The sequence below is a fragment of the Trachemys scripta genome, chromosome 11 (genome assembly GCF_013100865.1).
Source record: "Trachemys scripta elegans isolate TJP31775 chromosome 11, CAS_Tse_1.0, whole genome shotgun sequence".
NCBI lineage: Eukaryota > Metazoa > Chordata > Testudines > Emydidae > Trachemys > Trachemys scripta.
In genome coordinates, this window is record NC_048308.1 from 11,034,698 (window position 1) to 11,055,870 (window position 21,173).

The window sequence follows — 21,173 nt, forward strand, 5'->3', positions numbered from 1 at the left end:
GGGCTAGCTTCCCAGGTACATATTGGTGTGACATGGTGACCATCCATACGTTCATGATACAGCAGTTTTCATATGAGCAACTCTATAATATTACCACAATTTGTACATCCACCTGCCCCCAAATTCTCACAGAGAACTGGTCCCCTTCTTCGCCTCCCACCCCACCCCAGCCACAAGCATGGACCCACCTCCTCTCCTGACTCCCTACTGCTCGGTTCTCAAAAATGAGTCATTCAGGAAGATCTCTGCAACCACAGCTTCCACCGATGCTTACAGCCTGCGATTTGCAGAGCTGCAGCAATCCCTGCTCTGCTATTTTTAGTAGTGTCTCTTGGAGTCCTTCAGCATTTCCATTAGAGCACGGGGCAGGGGGCTGTAAATATCCTGAAGGCGAGTTGTTTATGGTGAGAAAAATCAGTGCTGCTGTTTACATAGGCAGGAAAACAAAAAATCAAAAGGGGATGCCTGGGACCATGACCCATTTCCAGAGGGAAAAGCAAGTCAAACCAATGAAAATAATTTGTTTGTGCTTTTTCCTGGCACATTTCCTGCCGTTGACTAGCTCGCATGAGCTATTCAGGGCAAAGTGACAAAGTCAGCAACACAGACCGGAACAGTGGCAGCTGTACTGTCTTCTATGTATTTTCCGCCGCCAAAGGCCTCTTGCAACATTCATATTGGGCCAACGTTGCAGCAGTCAGATAGAATAGCTTAAACCCTGTGGTAAGGACATGGACAGGAAGCTTCAGTCTCTAAAAACCATCAGCCATTTAGAGCCACCCCTGCTTTTGGTACCATGTTTTTTGCTGTCCCAAGCACGGCTTTTGGCGGTGCGCCTGAGGGCAGTCCGCTGATCACGCAGATTCAGCGGCATGCCTGCGGGAGGTCCGCTGGTGCCGCGCCTTCAGCGCCCCACCGCCAAATTACCGCCGAAACCGCAGCACCAGCGGACCTCCCGCAGACATGCTGCCCTCACAGCAACTGGCAGGCCGCCCCCCTCTCTCCCCACGGCTTGGCACCCCAGGCACGTGCTTGCTGTGCTGGTGCCTGGAGCCGCCCCTGACCAAAAGCACAGGCCATTACCCCACCACTCATGGAAGAAGACTGCGCTTGTAAGTACCAGGCTGTTCTAGCCTCTTGCATAACACAGGGGTAAAGAACCTTTCCATACTCAGACCACCTTTTCCATAGGATTCCCCCAGGATGCCCCTCCATTTAGCAATATGGGAATGTCGGGCTGGTTGCAACAACTGTGTCCCACGCACCCAGTTGAGAACCCCTGCACTAAGCCAACATGGGACATTTTCAGCAGTCACCATGGCTGCAATTGCTTTTTTGGATTTACCTAAATGTATACCTCTGTTTACAAGGGTCTAAAACTGATCCATTTATGCTTACAAGAGTTAAAAGCAGCAGCCTCCCAAAAATGCATTTGCTGTAGGGAATGCCAGGGAAACACTGAACGATACTGATAACATCATATATGCACAACAGTTTTATTTTTTTAATATAAAAAAAGATTCTAAAGACTGCAGAACACCTGGGTCCTAGTTTTTTACACAACTGCTTCCAACACCCCGTTTAAGCTAATTTTCCCCTAAAGACTTGCAATGGCAAGGTCTCCCCTGAATTTGGCCTAGTCACCTCTTCTACTGGTATATGTCTGAAGCTGCAATATGGCACTTGTTTCGCTGAGCTGGAGGGTTTAAGGTATCCAAAAAGCTGGGGTATGAAGAGTTCCGCACCTCTCGGAGTCAATGAGCCCAGGAGCATGTCTTTGTGTCCAGGAATCATACAGCACATGCCCTGCTGAGCCACTTGTCTTTACTGTGCAAATAACAGCCTTCTGTCAATGATCAGTCTTGCTTTAAAGGTATTCTCCACTGAAAAGGGTTCCAGCTTCAATTCAGGAAGCAGCAACAAAGTCAAGCAATTGTCCACAGCACTCCAGTTCTGGTTGCGTCAGATTTCTCACATGCAGTCAATCAATTGTGCCATTATAGGACTTACTTAGCTTGTTGAATGTGAAATCTAAGCTATGCGTAGAAATAGGCTTTCGGTAAAGAGGATTGGATGCCTAAAAAAAAAATCAAACAGAAAAGAATATGAATGACAGTAATACTGATATGAAACCACATTTGCTCAGAGATAAATCTCCATTTGGCTTCCTCTGGAATGTGTTATTCAAATACAAAGAGAAACTGGGTAGCTGTGGTGTCTTCATAGGAAACCTGGTAGCAGACTGCACCAGTGTTCCATCTAATTCAGTAGCCTCTCTCCTTATTCTAGGAGAATTTCCTAGAACCTAGAGCAGCTAAGGTTCAAAGGTAAGGCAAAGCAGCGTACCCAGGAAAACCTGCAGAAGCGGTTTCCTTATTGACATCTCCAATTGGCAAAGCTAAACAGGATGGGGCAGAATCACCACAAAAACCATCTTATAGTTTCATCAAAAAGACAATGTACATTTTAAGTAACAGGATAATCTTCAATGCAACTATAATGGGCTTGCTCAAAGTTAGTACTTCTAGTCTGCAATGGGTAGTTACAATTCTGTCTCCTGATGTGTGAGTGTACAAAATCTAACAACAGAGCACTGATCTCAGCTGGGGCATCTACTACTGTAATCTCAATATTAAAACTGAAGACTGAACAAAATACTGCTGAGTATTTGGATTATTCCCTTATGCAGGGTGCAGCGTTATTCCCTTATAAGGAGCTGCCATTAACCAGAGTAAGAGCACACACAGCTCAGTGAGGCCAGACTGCCCCAGCCCCACGCTGCAGCACACCTGCGTGAAGCAGGGCACAGTTTTGCCAATAGCATCTTCATATCAAGTCAGACAAGTCTTCCTTTAAGTCTGACACCCTCATCATGAGCCTCCATGTGCCGTATGGCCCCCCATCCCCAATCCATGAACCTTCTCCTACCCTACCCCATCCGGCCCCCTCACCATTTCATATCTCGCCCGGGAGCGTTCGCTTTGGAATCTGGCAAACTCCCGTCTGTCGTGAATGGTGACAAGCAGCTTCCAGACAACCAGAAGTACAATTCCTATCAGTAAGATGCTGCCCACCACGGCCAGCAAGATGGTCAGGGCGTTGGGTGCAGAGCCACACTCTAGTGAGGAAAAAAAGAAAATTAGCTTCGATGGGGGACATGCCCTAACACGGGATGTGCACTGGGTAACATTAAACCATTCAGATGCGGGGAGCAGAGAGAGCGAGAACGCCACGGACTCTGATGGAATCGCTCCTGATTTACACTGCGGTCACAAGAGGTTTACCTTGGCGTTGCCCTTTCTAGCTGAAGTTTTGAAGAGATTTTCTCCAACACAAATAGGGGAAATCCTGCCCCACTGACATGAATTACAAAACTCCCATTGACTTCAATGGGGCGAGAATTTCACCCAACGTTTGTTTACGATCTACTGCACTGCTGCCAGCAACACCAGCCATGCTTCTGTAATGCAGGAGGCCCCAATGCAAGCACAGAGGGTTAAGGGCTTAGTACAACTGACAAAGTGCCAGGGGCAAGTGGCTATTTCAGCTCCTGGACAGCCCTGAGCATGAAAATAGGAGCTCATTAGAATCATTAAGCGAGTCTATTGAATAATGGCTAATGGCTCTGCTATTTCAATCAGGCATAAGGTGCTGCAAGTGCAAAATCTGCCGTCTCTTGAGGCCAGGTCCAGAATGGCTTATGCCACAGGAGACATGTGCAGACTTGCTAGCAGCTATTGTGCCAATCTGATCGGTTCATTTCACAACACCACAAGGGGGCTTGTTTGGGAAAATGGCTTGCAGCTTATTAAAGTAATAAACGTTTCACATGCCAGAAACACAGCTGCCGTCAGCCATGGTCTAGAGAGACCAGCAGGATCACATGCTAGTGGACACATATACATTATACGCTACTTGGGCTAGGATCAGTGTTTGGAAATAGAAAAAAAAAATCGATAGTTGCTGTGGTTTATGAACAGGAGTTTATGAGCAGGAGCACTGAGAATCTCCCAATTAATTCAGCTGGCAGGTGACTGTGTAGGGCTATATTTGGAAACTCAATACACTGGATGCTTTTTAGATATGACAATAGATATTTCTGATTTCTTCAGCCAGGTTTGTGATAAAGTTTTGCAGTCATCTAATGCCAATATTAGAGAGGAGCACGGGCCATGAAATTCAGCATTTGGATCAGGGGTGTTGGTTCTCTAGCCCAGAAGTGAGTTCCTGGCCGGGGAGGCTAGCCCCCGGCCCCTCCCCTCTTGTCCCTCCTCCCCCGCAGCCTCAGCTCGCTGTGCCGCCAGCGCTCTGGGCGGCGGGGCTGCAAGCTCCTGCCGGGCAGCGCAGCTGTAAGAGCCATCGGCCTGCCCCGGTGCTCTAGACTGCACGGCAGTGTGGCTAGCTCTGGCTGGGCAGCGCGGCTGCCAGTCCCTCTGAACGGCATGGTAAGGGGGCGGGGAGTGCGGGAGTTGGATAAGGGGCAGGGGGTCACGAGAGGCAGTCAGGGGACAGACAGCAGTTGGATGGGGCAGAGGGTCTGGGTGGGAGGGCGGTCAGGGGACGGGGAATGGGGGAGGAGGGTTGGATAGGCGAGGGAGTCCCAGGGGGCCTCTCAGGGGGCAGGGGTGTGGATAGGAGGCAGGGCAGTCAGGGGACAGGGAGAAGGGGGTGGTTGGATAGGGAGTGGGGTCCCAGGGGGGTGGTTAGGGACAGGGAGTCCTGGGAGGGGTTGGTCAGGGGACAAGGAGCAGGGGGGGTTGGATGGGTGGAGGGTTCTGAGGGGGGCAGTCAGGGGGGGCGGGAAGTGGGAGGGAGCAGATAAGGGATGGGGGCCAGGCTGTTTGGGGAGGAACAGCCTTCCCTACCTGCCCCTCCATACAGTTTCAGAACCCTGATGGGGCCCTCAGGCCAAAAAGTTTGCCCACCCCTGCTCTAGTCAATGCATTTTAAATCATCCAGATTCCTTTGCTCTCTTCAGGACTGGCTTTCAGCCCAAGCAGCTGTTTGGGGACCCACACAGTTAGGGGCTTTGTGCCAGCTCGGCTGACAGGTTGCACCAATTTCCTGCCTCACCCCCTCCCCCCCGCCCCAATGTGGAACTAGAGACTGAAGTGACTCACTTCATCTCCACTCTGATACCACAATGGAGTCACTTGCCCAAAATGATTGTGACTCTTCAGTGCTCCTCAACTGTCCCCCACTGCTGTGTCTCCCCTTTCCCTCCACTGTCTCGTGCTCTGTTTCACATTTGGGAGGGAAATTTCTGTCACGTGTGCCCTCTCAGACTCCTCCCTCTCCTCAGTGGTGTCTCTCCCAGAACCCACCTCACTCTTCCTTTTGGTGCCATATCTTCCGAGTACCCCTGCTACCCCAGTTCAAAAACACACCCCATCATGTCACAAGGAGGCCGACACTATGTCTAGGGACAGGCAGAAACAAGGCAGCATGCACACACAATGCCACCATAGAGCCTCTCTCTACCCCATCTTGGTGGCCTTGTGACAGATTTATGTTGTAACAGCCTCCCTACTGTGGGAGAATTTAACTGCAGGACCTGGAAAATGGCCTTATGTGGGACAGTAGAGATATATGGGCTTAGGACCAGAGGCGGCGGCACTGACATCCTGATTTTCCGCTCCCCATCTAACCCAGTTTAGAGTTCCATGAACCGTAAGGTCAGCCCGGACTCAGTTTCCCCAAACATTGATCTTAGTTTCCTTAAAAGCCTGTATCGGAGGAGGGCTCCAAGCTTTCTCCTTACCCAGAATCTGCTAAGGCCGCAATTACTGGAGAGCACTTAGCCTTTCTGACGAACAGACTCATTTAGCAGCAGCCTAGCACCTCTCAGGAGCTGGCATCTTATATCAAAACAAAAAACAAATGCAGAAACAACCTGGCTTTTTGAGGACGGTGAGATTGGACTTTCCACTGGGAAGTTCCGAGTAGGTGAACTTCATCACGCAGTCATTCATGGGGTAGACACACAGGACCGAGTGCTGGTCATCTGTTTCTGGAACGAAATGAAGAACATTCCTGAGGTTCTGTTAGCAGTGTAAGATAGCCCAGTGCATCTCAAACACACGTTAAACAGTGAAGACATTCTGTAGCATTTGGTGGTATGGCATCTCCACACGGTGGTATAATGTTCAGACATTTGTTGTTCAGCTGTTTTCTTTCTGCAGGAAGAAAAGCCTCTACCATTCAAAGATCTGGCCTCAGAGCTGGATGTGTTTTCTGGAATTCTATAACTCTGGGGACTTTGAATTCTTTTAAATACGAGGAGCTTCCTGTTGGTACATATGGTGCACATTACGGAACAATTCAAATAGCTGAAATACAAGAAACCATTAACACTAGAGGGAAGAAAAAAAACCCACAACCCAACCACGGTACCTTAGCTTTGTATCTATCATCTGGACACTCTTCTATGAATACAAGTAAATGGCAGTGAAGGAAATGTCTGGGTGGGTTTAGCCTACTTCATACAAAGAGAGAAATTAATATGGGTCTCTGAAAGAAGGTCAAGCAAATCAGAACCTTTGAAAAATCCCTTTGCAAGTTCAGCAGCACTTCCCTTCACATACTGGAGGAGTCGGGAGAAAATACAAAACAAAGAGAGCCTGGAAATGAGCGCAATGTGATTATGATTTGTGGGGAAGGTTGAGGTTTAAATAGAACAACAACAGAGCACTAGCAAACATGAAGATCTGGAAAGATGAAAATACTCAGTACTGGCATCCTTCAGTGACGGGCACTCTACAGCTACCCAGATCACCACAGCAGGGAGCCAATGTGGTCTGGTGGGCAGGGCACTAGCTTGAGCATCAGGAAAATGGGGTTCTAATCCCCTACCTACTGCATGACTTTGGGCAAAGCACTTCCCCTCCCAGCTTTTGCCCTATTTAGGCTGTAAGAGATGGTCCTTGCCCTGAAGATCTCACTATGGGTATGTTCACCCTGCAAATCAGAGGTGTGATTGCAGCTCGATTAGGCATGCCCATGCTAGCTTTAATCTAGCTAGTGTGGCTAAAAAGCAGCAGTGAAGATGCAGAGGCACAGACCCGCGCATGGCTAGGAACACGGGTATATACCCAGGGTTCCAGGCAGGCTTGTACAGCCATGCTGATGCCTCGGCCACCATTCACTCTTTTTAGCCACATTAACTAGATTAAAGGTAGGACGCGTATCCCAAGCTGCAATCACACCTCTGACTGCAAGGCAAACATACCCTGGGTGTTTCTACAGTGCTTTGGCTGGGATTTCTAGGCACTAGCGTAACACAAGTAATAATTAATGATCATGCACACGAACATTTTGAAGAGGTTAAACTTGCACTCAGTGATGCATGTAACAGTAAGATACTCAGGGCAAATATAAAAGCTGACATGAGCTTGTCTTTCGACAGTACCATCCTATGCAGTTCAAAAAGGCAGCCATTTTTCTTTTCCTTTCCCTTGCTCTTCAATTTGGAAAGCTGTGGATAAAGTGATGGATATTGGTCCATTTTATGAGGAAAGCAGTGAACTGTTGACATAAATGAGGATGTTATTAAAACCACAATCCATCGCTCGACTTGCATTCCAAATGTGCTGAATTGTTTTATCTCCGGAAATAATCAGGAGGTTTATTTTTTCAAGACCGAGACGGAAGTGGAGAGTGGGGGGAGAGGAATAAGTTGAGGGAGAAAAGGTGAAAGTGGAGGAGTGGCAGGAAATTAGAAGACTTGTTTGAAGTAGGAATTTGTTTTGTTTTTTTAATATACCATAGAAGACAGAGCAGGCTGTTTGTGCTATTGCTGCTGTTGTAACTAAAAGGTCTGTCCGTGATTTCTTCGGACATTTTGGCATTGCAGGGAAGTTATAATGTGGGTGCAAAACAATCAGTTTGATTTCAAATGTGCTGCCCCGGCCAGTCTCAGTTCCAAGTAGAGCTTTGTAGCGTTTAAAGCAGAGGGCTGAATTCCATGTATAATTAAGATCGGTGAGCTGGGGTACAAATTTCAGAGTATTCACGGTTCTCCCTCAATCCCTACTGGGGTCAGTGCGACATTTGCACCATCATCAAGGGGAGAATACGGCCTTTGTGTACCGACTAAGCTTGTAGGCTGGGATTTGCAAATGAGCCTAAGGGAATTAGATGCCCACATCCCATTAATTTGAAATGAGAGCAGGACAGCTAACTTGCTTAGGCACCTTGAAAATCCAGGCCACAGTTACCATTGTTAGTGGTAGCTGCTGAGTGCCTTACTCAGATTCAGTATCAGTGGGAAAATGATCACATTTATGAGCCTGCTACTTCACCCTATTATTTTTCGTCCTTCTGCATTTCCTGTGTCTCTCTTTTCCTTTCTGACTTTGACCTGGCCTCACTAGAGAAATGATTACCCCTCCGTTACAGTAACTGCTGCTAACCGTGCAGTGATACAGCTGCATCCATGTTAACAACACTAGTGTAAGTGAATCTCAACATTCCAGCCCTTAACAAGCATCTGTAATGTGCACTATATAGTGTGAATATACTGTCAGCCAGGTTTTGGTCTCAGTCTTAACAGGCTTCAGATCTTCTAGTACTTGAAATTAAAAAAAAAAAAAAAAAAAAAAAAAAAAAAAAAGCTCCCGGCCAAAACAAGAAAGTTTAAAACTAAACCTTGGCTGTTAGTTCCCCTGCCCCATCTTCCAAAACAGCAGGGGAGCTTGCAAACCACAGGCATGATTCTGTGCTTCTACCCAGCGCCATCTCACAGGGTGCAAGTCAGCACAAAAATGTGGCCATATGTGTTGCAAGACTTAGGCATGAGAGTGGAACTTCAACCTACACCCCTGCATTTTCAGCCTTCAAACAGATACCAGACTAGTCACGTGAAAGTAGCTTTTTGTGAAGCTTTCTGTGAAGAGGCTGGAGGGATTTAAAGTGGCCTGATGACCTTGCAGCTTTTGCAGTGAGCTGTTATTAAATGTGGTGTCACAGACCCACTGTTTGAATCTCTTGGTGCTTGTAACAAGGCTGGAAATAATATGGGAAAAGGTAGGAACCCCACTGCTCACATTGTTTAAAACTAGCTCAAAGCATGTGAGAAGGAAATAGACCCCGGATGGCAGATTGGGAGGAAGCTGGAAAAGGACAAGGTTACCTATCACATTTTCACCACAAATTGCTGATTCTACGAGCGGGGCAGGGGGGAAAAGAACAGTGAAAAAAGTTACAAATGTGAAAGGTTAGAGACGACTTAATTTATCTGCTCATTCAGAAAAGGCCGTCCGTTCCACCCCAGTGTCCTCATCTTTCTATGCCAAGCCCCTCCCTTAAAGCTCACTTCTTCCAAGAGGCCTAGAAAACATCCCAACTGGATGAAGTGTTCATGTTACAGACACAAGGAGGGAGTGTGCCAGAAAAAAAAACAAACACAAAAAATGCTGCTTTAACAAGATACTTGCTAACTCTTCCTGCTCAATCACTTTCCATTGGGTTGCATCCTGTTCCCCTTACTTCCTGTAGCCAAAAAGCACTAAACACAACTCAGGTGGTCTTCATATTCTTTACTCCTAGGTCATTTGTGCACTAGGGTAGCCCTGGACAGTGTAACTTCATGACTGTCCTAAATATTGCTGTCTGTTAAGAGTTCTTCAGGGCAAGGATCTTGTCTTCTTACCTATCTATAACGGGCCTAGACATCCTTGGTATTATGTATATAAAAATATCTTTTAAAGTAATTTTTGCTTCATTACATGGCCAAAGCTTCTGAATCATGATTAATTTCTCCTGCTGAAGGATTTATTTGACTGGGATCTTGGCAAGTTTTGGCAGTGCAGACTGGTATGGGTGCATCACTTAACCAAGACAGCTTCCTATTAACTCTATGGATCACAATGTAACCAGGCATGCGAGTTTTGCATTGTCCCTGTCGTCATAAACTCTCTCATTTACTCCTGCCTCTGTAACAAAGCAGAGAAAAATCTAGGTGTATCTCTAAGACTTTCTAGAGGGAAGAAAGAGTGTAGACTCCCACAAGGCAATTAATTGAGTATGAAATTTTACTTAATAAAACGTTGATTCAGAAGATAGAGCCAACATAGCAGCAATCCTCAAAAAGAAAGCTGACAGCAAAAGTGCAACCAGTATGACTTATGTAAATATCTGGAAGAGATACATATTAAAACCAAACAGAGAAACCTATTTGATTAACAAAAATGGTTCTTCACTATTAAGAGATTAGGTAGAAAACTGGTTGATTTTACTTTTAAAAATAAATCAGTTGCATGCTCATAACGTACCACGTGAATTGAAATGTAGTGTTTAGATTCTGAATTCCAGATCTAATCTGAATCTAGTAACATTTACTGTGTCAAGATTACAAGTGTTATGTGTAGCTGATATGGATAAGAGAATAAACCCAGCATATGGTAAATAGTTGGATGTGGGGTGTATGTTGTAACAGTGAAGAGATTATAACCTGGAGGTAGGAAAATGGATTAGCCTTTCTAAATCCAGATTTTTATTTGTGACCTACTTTATGGAAAAGCTTCGATGCCAATCAGGGTAAATACAATTCTTTGCAAAGACCAGTTAAATCTAGCCAGTTGCAACAGCCTCATGCCTGAAGTTCCCATATGATTCTGCTGTACATTACTTACTGAGGACATCCACACGTGTAATGATCTCATCCTTGCAGTGTTTTGGGCAGGTTTGGTTATCAGCCAGTCCTCCTGAGTTATGTAACATGCACTCAATGCAGTCCCTTCAGGAGGGAGACACAAAGAGAAAGACTAAACATCTTTGAAACCACAGGAACATTCAGACCTGCCACACAAACTGTTTGCCAAAGGGAATCTTGACCTGTTAATCCACAGTCAGGGGCATGCGCTGGAATTTAAATGTTACTGCCTGGGGGGAGGTGGATTGTGTGGGGGCACAGAACTCCTCTGCTTGGGGGAGACAGCAAACTCCCCCTTCTCCTGGGCCAAGGGGGGAGAGCTCCTCGACACAGCCCAGGAGCAGAAGTTTTGCATCCCCCACCAGCTATTGGGGGGGTGCCCCTGCTTGCCCCCTTTGTGCACGCCCCCACAGAGTCACACATCTGCATCATAAAAGCAATAGAAACCTTTTGGCCAAGCGTCTCCAAATTAAGGACAGATTAACCCTGGAGGTGGGGCTCAATTGCGAAGTTCCCTGGTTGTCTGGGTGTGTTTGTATTTGAAACTTTGGTGTAACCCGCTACAGAGATGGATGTTGGCTGTTAAATTTGGATCCAGCCCTGAATGTTCTCTCATTTCAGGCATTTGGGGATCTAGATTTCTTATGTGGGACCATCTCGGAAATGGCTGAAAGCAGAAAAGACAGACACCATAAATATTTGTTGTGGGGCTACAAGCATTTAAATGATCAAAGTGGGTTTTCCATTGTATTTTCAATCTCTTAAATCATAACCATTCCCTGGCATCCTCGTGCTGTCTCCATACTACACAGCAAGATGCATTGAAATGAAGCGGATCTGGCTGCCAGTAATTACCCAGTAGAACCCACATTAGAACCAGGCATGAAATGACCTGTATTGGTCACTTTCTGCCAGACTCAGACTGGTTTGCAGGAAAATTTCCCAGAGAGGCATCTGGACACCTCCAGCCACATGCTAACAATCCCCCAGTGCCTTCCCATAATTCCCTGTGTGTGCCCAAAAGGACAGGCAAATTCTCCCACAATTAATTGGAAAAGACTCACAAGTAGTGCAGCATACTGCTGCACAAAGGACCATGGGAACCCCCCAGATGTCCTAGTGACACACACATGGGGGAATACAGGGCAGACACTGCTCACACCTGGGCTAGGCTAAGCCAGGTGCCATCTCTGCAGTGAAGGCCTACCCTCAGGCAGCCGGTCCAACCTGAAGCAGTGATAGAGGCCCCTTATTTGAAGGACTTCTGAAATCAAACACAATTTCCCTTCATGATGCAGAGTGAGCCATTCATGGGCATGGTTGGTGAGGTACCTTTTAGTGCTGCAGGCACCTGGGCAGGTAGGACATTTCTCGCACGTCTCTCCAAAGGCTCCGGGCTCGGTGCATTGGCATTTCCCACAGACACAGTTGCCTCTGCCGCTGCACATCTGACTGTCATTCGAAATGCAACGGTTAGTCTCCGTCGAGCAGTTGCAGTTGTCTCCGATGTAACCAGCATGGCACTTGCACTCCCCACAGTGACACTCTCCATGGCCTAAAGATAAGCGATAACAAGCACAAACAGCAAACTTCAGTGCAAGTGAACAGACGGCTATCTGGGATTGGGATGCAGTGACAGCGTGCTGGAGGTAAAAAGGAACAGAGAGGCATCAGTAACATTCTTGATGTTATCGAGCTGAAGGGAGGGAGGTTAAAAGGATAAAAAGATGAATGCAAGACAAATGCTTAAGTATCAAGTTACTTGGGGCCTTAGATAGAAAGTTCTTAGTGTCTCGTTATTGTTCTTACTATTGTAACACACAGACTGGCCTGCAGTGGCAAAATCAGTCTGAACTTTTACAGCCCAGTGACAGTACACCTCTACCCCGATATAACGTGACCCGATATAACATGAATTTGGATATAATGTGGTAAAGTAGTACTTGGGGGTGGAGGAGGAGGGCAGGGCAGGCTGCTTCCTGGAGTGGAGCGGAGCGGGGACAGGGACAGGGCAGGCAGGGAGCCTGCCCTGGCCACGGTGCACAGCGCTGCCACCCTGGATCCGCTCTAGGTAAGCGGTGCCAGGCCAGAGCCCGCACCCCGCATCCCTTCTGCCCCCCAACCCTCTGCCCGGAGCCCCCTGCCGCATCCCACACCCCTCCTGCACTGCAACTCCCTGCCCTGAGCCCCCTGCCACACCCTGCACCCCTCACCCCTCCTGCAACCCAACCCCCTGCCTGGAGCCCCTTGCCACACACTGCACCCCAACCCTCTGCCGCACCCCTCCCACACCCCGACTCCCTGCTCTGAGCCCCCGCCGCACCCTGCACACTTCTTGCACCTCACACCCCAATTCCCTGCCGTACCCTGCACACCTCCTGCACCTCAACTCCCTGCCCTGAGCCCCTGCCACACCCCACACGCCTCCTGCGCCCCTTGGGGGCAGGGAGGGGGCAGAGTTGGGGTGAGGACTTCAGGGAAGGGGTTGGAATGGGGCCAGGGAAGGGGTGAGAAGAGGCGGGGCAGGGGCGGGGCCTCATGGAAGGGGTGGAGTGGGGGCGGGGCCAGAGGCAGCAAGTGGGGTGTGTCAGTGATGCGGCCCACGGGCCAATGCACTAGTCCTCATGCGGCCCTCGAGGTCATCTGAGTTTGAGACCCCTGGGCTAAAGCATGGTTGCTGTTTTCTCTGGATTAACATTTCGGATTCCTAGAGCCCCTTTAAAGTGTTACTCCTCCTATTCTATTACCCACTTATACAGTGATTGACATTAAAGTGCAAACGAAGCCCTGATAGAACCTTTCAGCAACAACTCATTGCAGGAATAAAATATTCTTAACTGCTGCAAAGGGGTCAATATATACTTTGCTGTGCCCGTTACTATACATTTCAGATATTCAGGATTCAAGGCTTTCAACGCCGTGCAGAATGGGCCTAGCAGATTTCCTCTTTCCTCTTCTATTTTTGTAAGAAAAATTTCAGTAGTAGCCTAAAGTTTGTGGCTGTGTGAAGACTCCAGTCAAGCGAAATGGAGAATTGTTACCCCCTGGTTTAGCATTAGGATTTCTGCTGTTAGTGGATCAGTTTAAAAAAAGGGGGAAAAAACCCCTCAGATAATTTTAAGCTGAGGACAGCTAGAGGTGACGTTCTTTCAGCATGCAGAGTTCTTCATTATTCCAGCCTGGTAAAAGAAACATGCTAATAAAGGATACAGTTGTTTATATATCTGCACAGGGCTTTCTAAATGGCCTGAGAATTTCAATGTAAATCCAGCTCTCCCGGTTTACCACAGAGGGAAGCAAAGCAAACCCTACCCTGACAGTGATTTAAAGCAGAAGGGCCTGAAAAGTAGCAAAAGAGCAGCCGAGCCTTTGATTCTTCACACCCACCTTCCCTGCTGAAAGCTGGCAAAGGCTCTGAAACAACACCTTTAGGAATATTGCTTTTTAACCCAGATGTGGCTATGTCCTCAGCTGTACAGAAGACAATGTTTAACAGATACATACTGCTGGGTGCTGGAGAGCTACGGTACGGTCAATATAATCTCGATACTCACTGTAGTTAACCAGTGGAAGCTGAAGCAGATACAGCAAAAACAGCGTTTGTGGTCACTTCTCTACCATCTTCTTAGTATAGCATCAGATTTTCCTAATGTACCCAGTGTGGCAATCAATGGAACTGCCCTCGTTGGGTTTTATGCCTGGCCTCCGCTTGTCCACATGGCTCAGGAAGAAGAGCTTTCTCTCTCCACCGTTCCCCAAGCTCCTTCTGTCCCTCAGGTGTAGGACTCAGCTTTATTGTAGAGCGATCAAAAGTTGTTAGAGTGCTTTTTACAGCACTTTCCTGTTTAATGAACACGGTATGTGCCATAATAATCAGGCTCCCTGATGAACTACTGGACACTCACTTCCTATGCTACCTTTTCTAGGCAGATCCCTAGCTAGATTCAGATGGGTTCCCTACCTCAGAGGGATGTTGGGAGGACAAATGTATTCGATTGTCAGGTGCTCTGATACTCAGGTGAGGGGTGCCCAGATAAATACCACAGATAGATTCACTGTGTGCATTTTAAAAATCAAACAATTGTTTTACCCTGAAGTTTGGGATGAATTTAGGATTGCTGGAAATTAGTGAGTACAGCATTGGTCCACGCCAGGCACAGAGTGGGCAGCTGCTGTTCCAATGCTTCCTCCTCCCCCTAGTCTCTGCAATGGGTTGTGATAAATCCAAATGCCTAGGTTCAGTCTTTCATGTGACTGGGCCTGGTTTTGAACCTAGGTCTGAGCAGCGGAAGGCTACTGGATTAACCATTTCATAAGCCAGTTCATCATCTCTCCCTCCCCTCTCCTTTAACAGATGGAAATATCTACGGGCTTCTTTGGGAGAGTTTTCCCACACTACAATACACAGAGGGAGGAAATGCGTCAGAATAAGCCTTGCCCGCCCCAAAAATAAATCCAGAACCTGAAGATTTATTTGCCAAAAAATTATCCACCTAGCTACAAGTTACATTCCTGTTTCTTAGACACTGTCATTGATGGTCCTTTGTCAACTCCAAGGAGAAGCAGCTGCACCTGCCACTGAAAATACCTTTCAGACTCCAAGCACCTTGCTCATCAAACAATGCAGTAGATCTGACAGCAGTCCCTCGGGTTTGTGGGCATTAGACAAGAGTTCCAATCGTTATCGATAAATGGAGAATGCAATATAGTGGTGCTCCTACTGTAGCTGTGGGACTTGGAGACAGCCTGAAAAGTCAATAATCTCAGAGGCTTTCAGTTATTGAAAGTGGAGTGTCAAGTTGTCAAATGTGCGGTTTCATCAATCAGCTCCCTGGAAATAACGCTGGGATTCTTAACTACTTAACCCCAGGAGGAGGTCGCTTTCAAATGCATATTTTATAATGCCAAACAGTTTGAATATATGCTCATCAGCAAATTAATTACAGCTTCAGTTTCCCCACTGGAAACAGTCTCATGTTTCTCAGACAAGACTGCTAAAAAATATATGCAGATTCTTCTCTTCACCATAAGCACTCTGATTTCTCTGGCTTTCCACGACTCCTGCATTGGCAGAGGTGCCACAGCACATCTCAAATACAGGCGCTGGAAAACAGGAACGTCTTTTATTTTACTAGCCACCTCATTTGCCCCAAAGCCTCATAAGGAGCATTCACACAGCCCCATCATTTGCTTGGGACCAAACTTGCTACTTCAAACTATTACAAACCTTAGGGTGTCCACACGTTTATACTCTCTCCAAATGCAACCTTCTTCCTCTCCTGTACCTGATATTGATAAGTAATCTGTTACCCAGGAAGGGCAGAATTTCTGAAACCTTGGAATTCTGCATGGTATTTGCATTTCATAGTAAAAAAGTTTGTACGCTTCCAGCCCTATCTGCCTCACTGACATGTTAAGTGGCCAAGGAGTTATTACTGTACATAAGATAATGTCTATGGCAAATTATTCCAGGACCCCGGCTCTAAAGATAAACCAAGGAATGGTACTGCTCATCAGGAAAGGGTCTCACTTCCAAACTGGGAATGTAATCTCAGACTAAGAGAGGAAGGTGTATTTTAATACACCTCCGAGCTAATCAAGTATCATGGTGCAGTTTTAATATGTACAGTATTTTAAAAAAATCTTTGTTCGGTTTTGAATGTAATCTACTACGGCTGGTCTGTATAGCCAAAGAGATTAATTGGATTTTCCAGACATAAAAAGATACATTTTCCTCTGTTCTAGCCCTGAAATTAAATTATCTTAGACTCAAGTCTCCAGATAAGACTAGGAAATGAAATGTTCTCTCTGAATTTGCCCTTATACACCAGAGATTATTAACTGGAAACCTCCATTAAATGTCCCTGAATAAAGCTGTCTAGCTGATCCGTGTGCTTGGCAAACCCCGCTGCAGTCAAAAGAGAAATCCGGACAAATAAAAGTCTTTAACTTGTCAAAATACCCCTATTCTGAATCTCTGGTAGGATTCAGCACCAGCTCCTGTAAAGCTGTGTCATAGATCTGAGACTGGGAACAGAACAGCATAGGCAGTTTGTTAGAGAGGAGACGCGGTGCACAGTGCTGTTTAGGGAACCCCAGCATGCTTCACTTAATGCCGCCAAGAGGCAAGTTGTACAGCCTGATCTTTAAAGATGCTGAGCACCCACAGCTCTCAGGAAAGTCTAAGATGCAAGTGCTCTGCACTTCTGAAAGCCATCCAGTCCTGCTTTGTGTGTGCTGCACTAACATCAGCCATGCTCAGATCGGGGTTGCACAGTCGTCTCCTGCTGTTACTTAAACTTTTGGCAGAACATCTACTTGTCCTCATTTCACCCACCCACCCCCTTTCTGGGATTCTTGATGAGCAAACAAGGGCCATCCAGAAGGCTCCCCCACCCCCACCCCTGGCTTCTCCTTTTCATGCTGGTGGCAAGAGCACAGAACAAATTCGAAGAATTGGCAGGGTGAGGCTCGGCTCTCTGTGCTGCTGCTGCTTTGGACAGCAAAGTAACATGTTCACAGGAACACATGCCGTTCTTCTTTGGAGGGTGTCTGGGTTGTACAAGAGACCCCTGAAGGGGTTGTGGCAATTAGATTAACAGATATTAGAGATCAAAAAGACTTCCTGGGTCATCTAGGATATGCAAACATACATGCATATGGAGACCAGTGCAGGATTGTTCCCTTCCCTACATCAGATTTTCCTGTACTTTGTTCAGTTTAATGTTAGAAGCTTCCACCATTTCCCATGGGAAGTTATTCCACCAATCAAGTATCTCTCTGCAGGACCTTTCGCCCAAATTCCATCCTATATTTTCCTTTGATTAATTTCATCCCATGATTCCTAGTAACACTCCCCCCTATACTCTAGTTACCACCATTTACAATTCTCCAAAAGGTTGTGGTGACTCATAGACTTTAAGGCTAGAAGAGACCATCATGATCATCTAGTCTGACTTCCGGCACATCGCAGGCCACAGAACCTCGCCCACCCGCTCCTATAATAGACCCATAACCGCTGGCTGAGTTACTGAAGTCCTCAAATCGTGATTTAAAGACTTCAAGTTACAGAGAATCTGTCATTTACACTAGTTTAAACCTGCAAGTGACCCATGCTCCCTGCTGCAGAGGAAAGCAAAAAAAACCCCCCATGGTTTCTGCCAATCTGACATGGGGGAATATTTCTTCCTGCCCTAAACATGGCAGTTATTTGGACCCTGAGGATTTCAGTAAGACCCCACAGCCAAACACCTAGGAAAGACTTCTCTGTAGTAACTCAGAGCCCTTCCCATCTAGTGTTCCATCACCGGCCTTTGGGGATATTGTAGGCAGTTTCATCATACCATCCCCTGCATAAATTTATCAAACTCAATCTTGAAGACAGGTTTAATGTGTCCACATTGGTGCTTAACTTAAAATAACTCCTCTCCCTCGCTGGTATTTATCCCTCTGACTGATGTATTTATAGAGAGAAATCATATCTCCTCTCAGCCTTCTTTTGGTTAGGCTAAACAAGCCAAGCTCTGAGAGTCTCTTCTCCGAAGGTAGGTTTTCCATTCCTCTCATCCTAGTAGCCCTTCTCTGCACCTGTTCCTGTTTGAATTAATCTTTCTTAAATATGGGAGAACAGAATTGCACACAGTATTCCAGATGAGGTTGCACCTGTGGTATAAAATACTGTATATGCCTTCCAGAAGAACTTTCAGTTCTTTCTAATGGCTGTATTGATTATCAGGGCCTCAAAAGGTTTGGGGTTCAGATAAGCATCTGGAAGGTTGGTCAGTCTTCCTCATGAGGCCCATCACCTCCAAACAAACTCTGTCAAAAGGGTTCTCACCTACAGTTGCCTTGATAGTGTAGGGTGGTTGCTCTCAGAGTCTAGTTACACCACAGAGCTTCTCTAGAAAAATCTGGGATGTGGGAGTGGGTAGGAAGTGCAAGTCCCAATGTCTCAGTACAGAATGGCTGGACATGCCAATGTCAGATTTCAGAGAAGGTTTCTTCTATTAACCAGACTTTTTGTCCATCTACCAAACCCGTCATTTCTCAGCATTGTTTTCCCCATAAAACCTACCCTTCGGGCAGTTAGAACAAATTAATGTTGACAACTCTCAAGATTTTGCCACAAGTCTCGTGATATTAAGTTTGTTTCTTCACCCTCCCAGATCCTGGAGTCACATGATTATATGAGAATCTCAGCTTTCCCTTAAAATAAATTAACAGTAAGTTTCTAGCCCTCTTGGTTGCAGAGAAAATCTTGAACGCGTGAACCCTAAAGGCTCTAACACCAAAAAGGAAATAAAATAAACCCAAAATGTATTTACTTTTTAAAAGAGCTAATATTTTTAAGCCAATTTCATGATTTTGGGGGCATGATTTATTTCTTTTGAATGCTTAGGGCTGGCACTGGCATTACTGTGGATTAAAGAGGGTTGGTTATTTTTTTAAAGCGGTACTAAATTTAGTTCCTGACAAATCCAGATGTGTGCACATACACAGACTTTGTCCTTCATAGAATCATAGAAGTGCAGGCCTGGAAGGGACCCTCAAGAGCTCCTCTAAGCCATTCCCCCCCACACCGAGGCAGAATTAAATATACCTAGACCATCCCTGACAGGGGTTTATTCAACCTCCAGAGATGGGGATTTCACAACCTTGCTAAGTAACCTGTTCCAGTGCTTAACTCTCCTTATAGTTAGAATACCTCACCTGAATCTCCCTTGCTGTAAACTCCTTGTCCTAGAATTGATCGCAGTCCTCTTTATAAAAACCTTTTACACATTTGAAGACTGTTCTCAGGTCCCTCCTCAGTCTTCTTTTCTCAAGACTAAACATGCCCAGTTTTTTTAACCTTTCCTTATCCAGGTCAGATTTTTATCATTTTTGTTGCTCTCCTTTGGACTTTCTCCAGTTTGTTCCCATCTTTCTTAAAGTGTGGTGCCCCAAACTGGACACAATATTCCATCTGAGGCCTCACCAGTGCCAAGTGGGGCAGAATTACCTCCCCTCTCTTACATACAATGCTCCTATTAATACATCCCTGAATGACGACTGCCTTTTTCGCAGCAGCACCACACTGTGGACTCAGATTCTATTTGTGATCGACTGTAACCCTCAGATCATTTTTGGCAGCATTTCTGACTACTTAGTTACTCCCCATTTTGTATATGGGCATTTGATTTTTCCTTCCAAATGTAGTACTTTGCATATGTCTTTATTGAATTTCTATCTACCTTTGTATCTCACTGGCCTAATTTTCCACCAGCTGATGTTTCAGTGACAAGCAGCTGATGTCCAGGCTGGAAACTAGACCCTTAAGACTATGAAGTATAAATAAATAGATCATGGGGGCTCCAGAAGATGAATAGTTGAAGGGGAAGAAAGGAGGGTGGTGGAAGACGCTCCGAGGCTTTGAACACTTGGAAAACATAGACCTCTATGTTTGGAAAAGAGTTATGGTTAGAAACAGTGTCTGCTTAGGCAAATAAATGAAACCACTTCCTGCTAAACAATTTCCATGACTCAGATGAGCCACAAACTTTAGCTTTTGTCTGAGTTCCAAGGATGCAGATAACTGAGTTTTATGCAACGCAAGTCAACTAGCGTGCACTGTATTTTGGGTAACAGCAGTCGCTCTGCCAGATGTTTCGCATTGGTCAGAAAGGCAGGGAGAGCTAAGAAGCAGAGGAAGTTTTCAAAAGGAGGAGGGTATTAGTGTTCACTCCCATGAGCACACAATATTGGTGCTGCTCCAAAATCGCCTGGCAAAGGGAACATGTCAGGAAGGCTGGCATGAACATTCCAACAGGTTACAAGAGGCTAATGGGAACAGCGGCTTACCTGTTTGATGAAGGTTACTATGTAACCAGCAAATTAAGAGTCAGGGGGTCAAAATTCTCTGCTGGCGTAAATGGGTACAGATCCTTGACTTCAGTGGACTTTTTCCCATTTACACTATCAGAGAATTTGGCTCATCTTTGCTCATCCACAAGATAGTATTGAAAAAACAAGGCATGAAAAGGCAAATTGTAGGGCATGCCTTTGGTGAAATTAACAAAGTCCCCAGGTATATTATAACTTCTAGGAGAGACACCTTCCAGGCATCCTGCCTTTGCACTGATTTCAATGGATTATCATATCTAAACAGGCAGCAGAAAGAGGAGATGAGCCCCTCAGTGGTTGTCATTTCAAGACAAGTCACTCATTTCAGTCCCAAAGTTAACTACATTCTGCATAAATATGATGTCCCCTCATTTTTATGTTTGAAAATTATTTACATCAGAAAGAGTCATATACACTAACGGAATTAATCCCACAGCCTTCTAAATTTACAGCATGAATGCTTTGCGTCTCCCATCTCTTTTTGGGTCTTTATCCCAGGTGTCCCACATTTGGGTATTGAGAGAGATGCAGCTAATTCTGCACTGTTTTCAAGATCCCAGCTACCAGACACCTGTGGCTGTGAAAGTGACACACTCACCCCGTTTCCTCACTTGTTTGGATGCTTTCAGGGGAAATGAGG

General features: G+C 46.1%; 1 protein-coding gene across 1 annotated transcript in view; it reads right to left on the minus strand.

Annotated features, from left to right (window-relative positions):
• Nucleotides 1–1,477: 1,477 nt before the first annotated feature.
• Nucleotides 1,478–21,173, minus strand: part of ITGB5 (integrin subunit beta 5) — a 116,433-nt gene continuing 96,737 nt past the window's right edge. Inside the window, exons 11-15 of the mRNA XM_034785571.1 lie at nucleotides 11,984–12,206; nucleotides 10,632–10,735; nucleotides 5,894–6,010; nucleotides 2,952–3,118; nucleotides 1,478–2,077 (exon numbers count right to left, since the gene is read on the minus strand). Of these exons, the coding sequence (XP_034641462.1) occupies nucleotides 1,982–2,077; nucleotides 2,952–3,118; nucleotides 5,894–6,010; nucleotides 10,632–10,735; nucleotides 11,984–12,206 (707 nt within the window). The 3' untranslated portion in view covers nucleotides 1,478–1,981. The remainder of the gene's footprint in view (nucleotides 2,078–2,951; nucleotides 3,119–5,893; nucleotides 6,011–10,631; nucleotides 10,736–11,983; nucleotides 12,207–21,173) is intronic.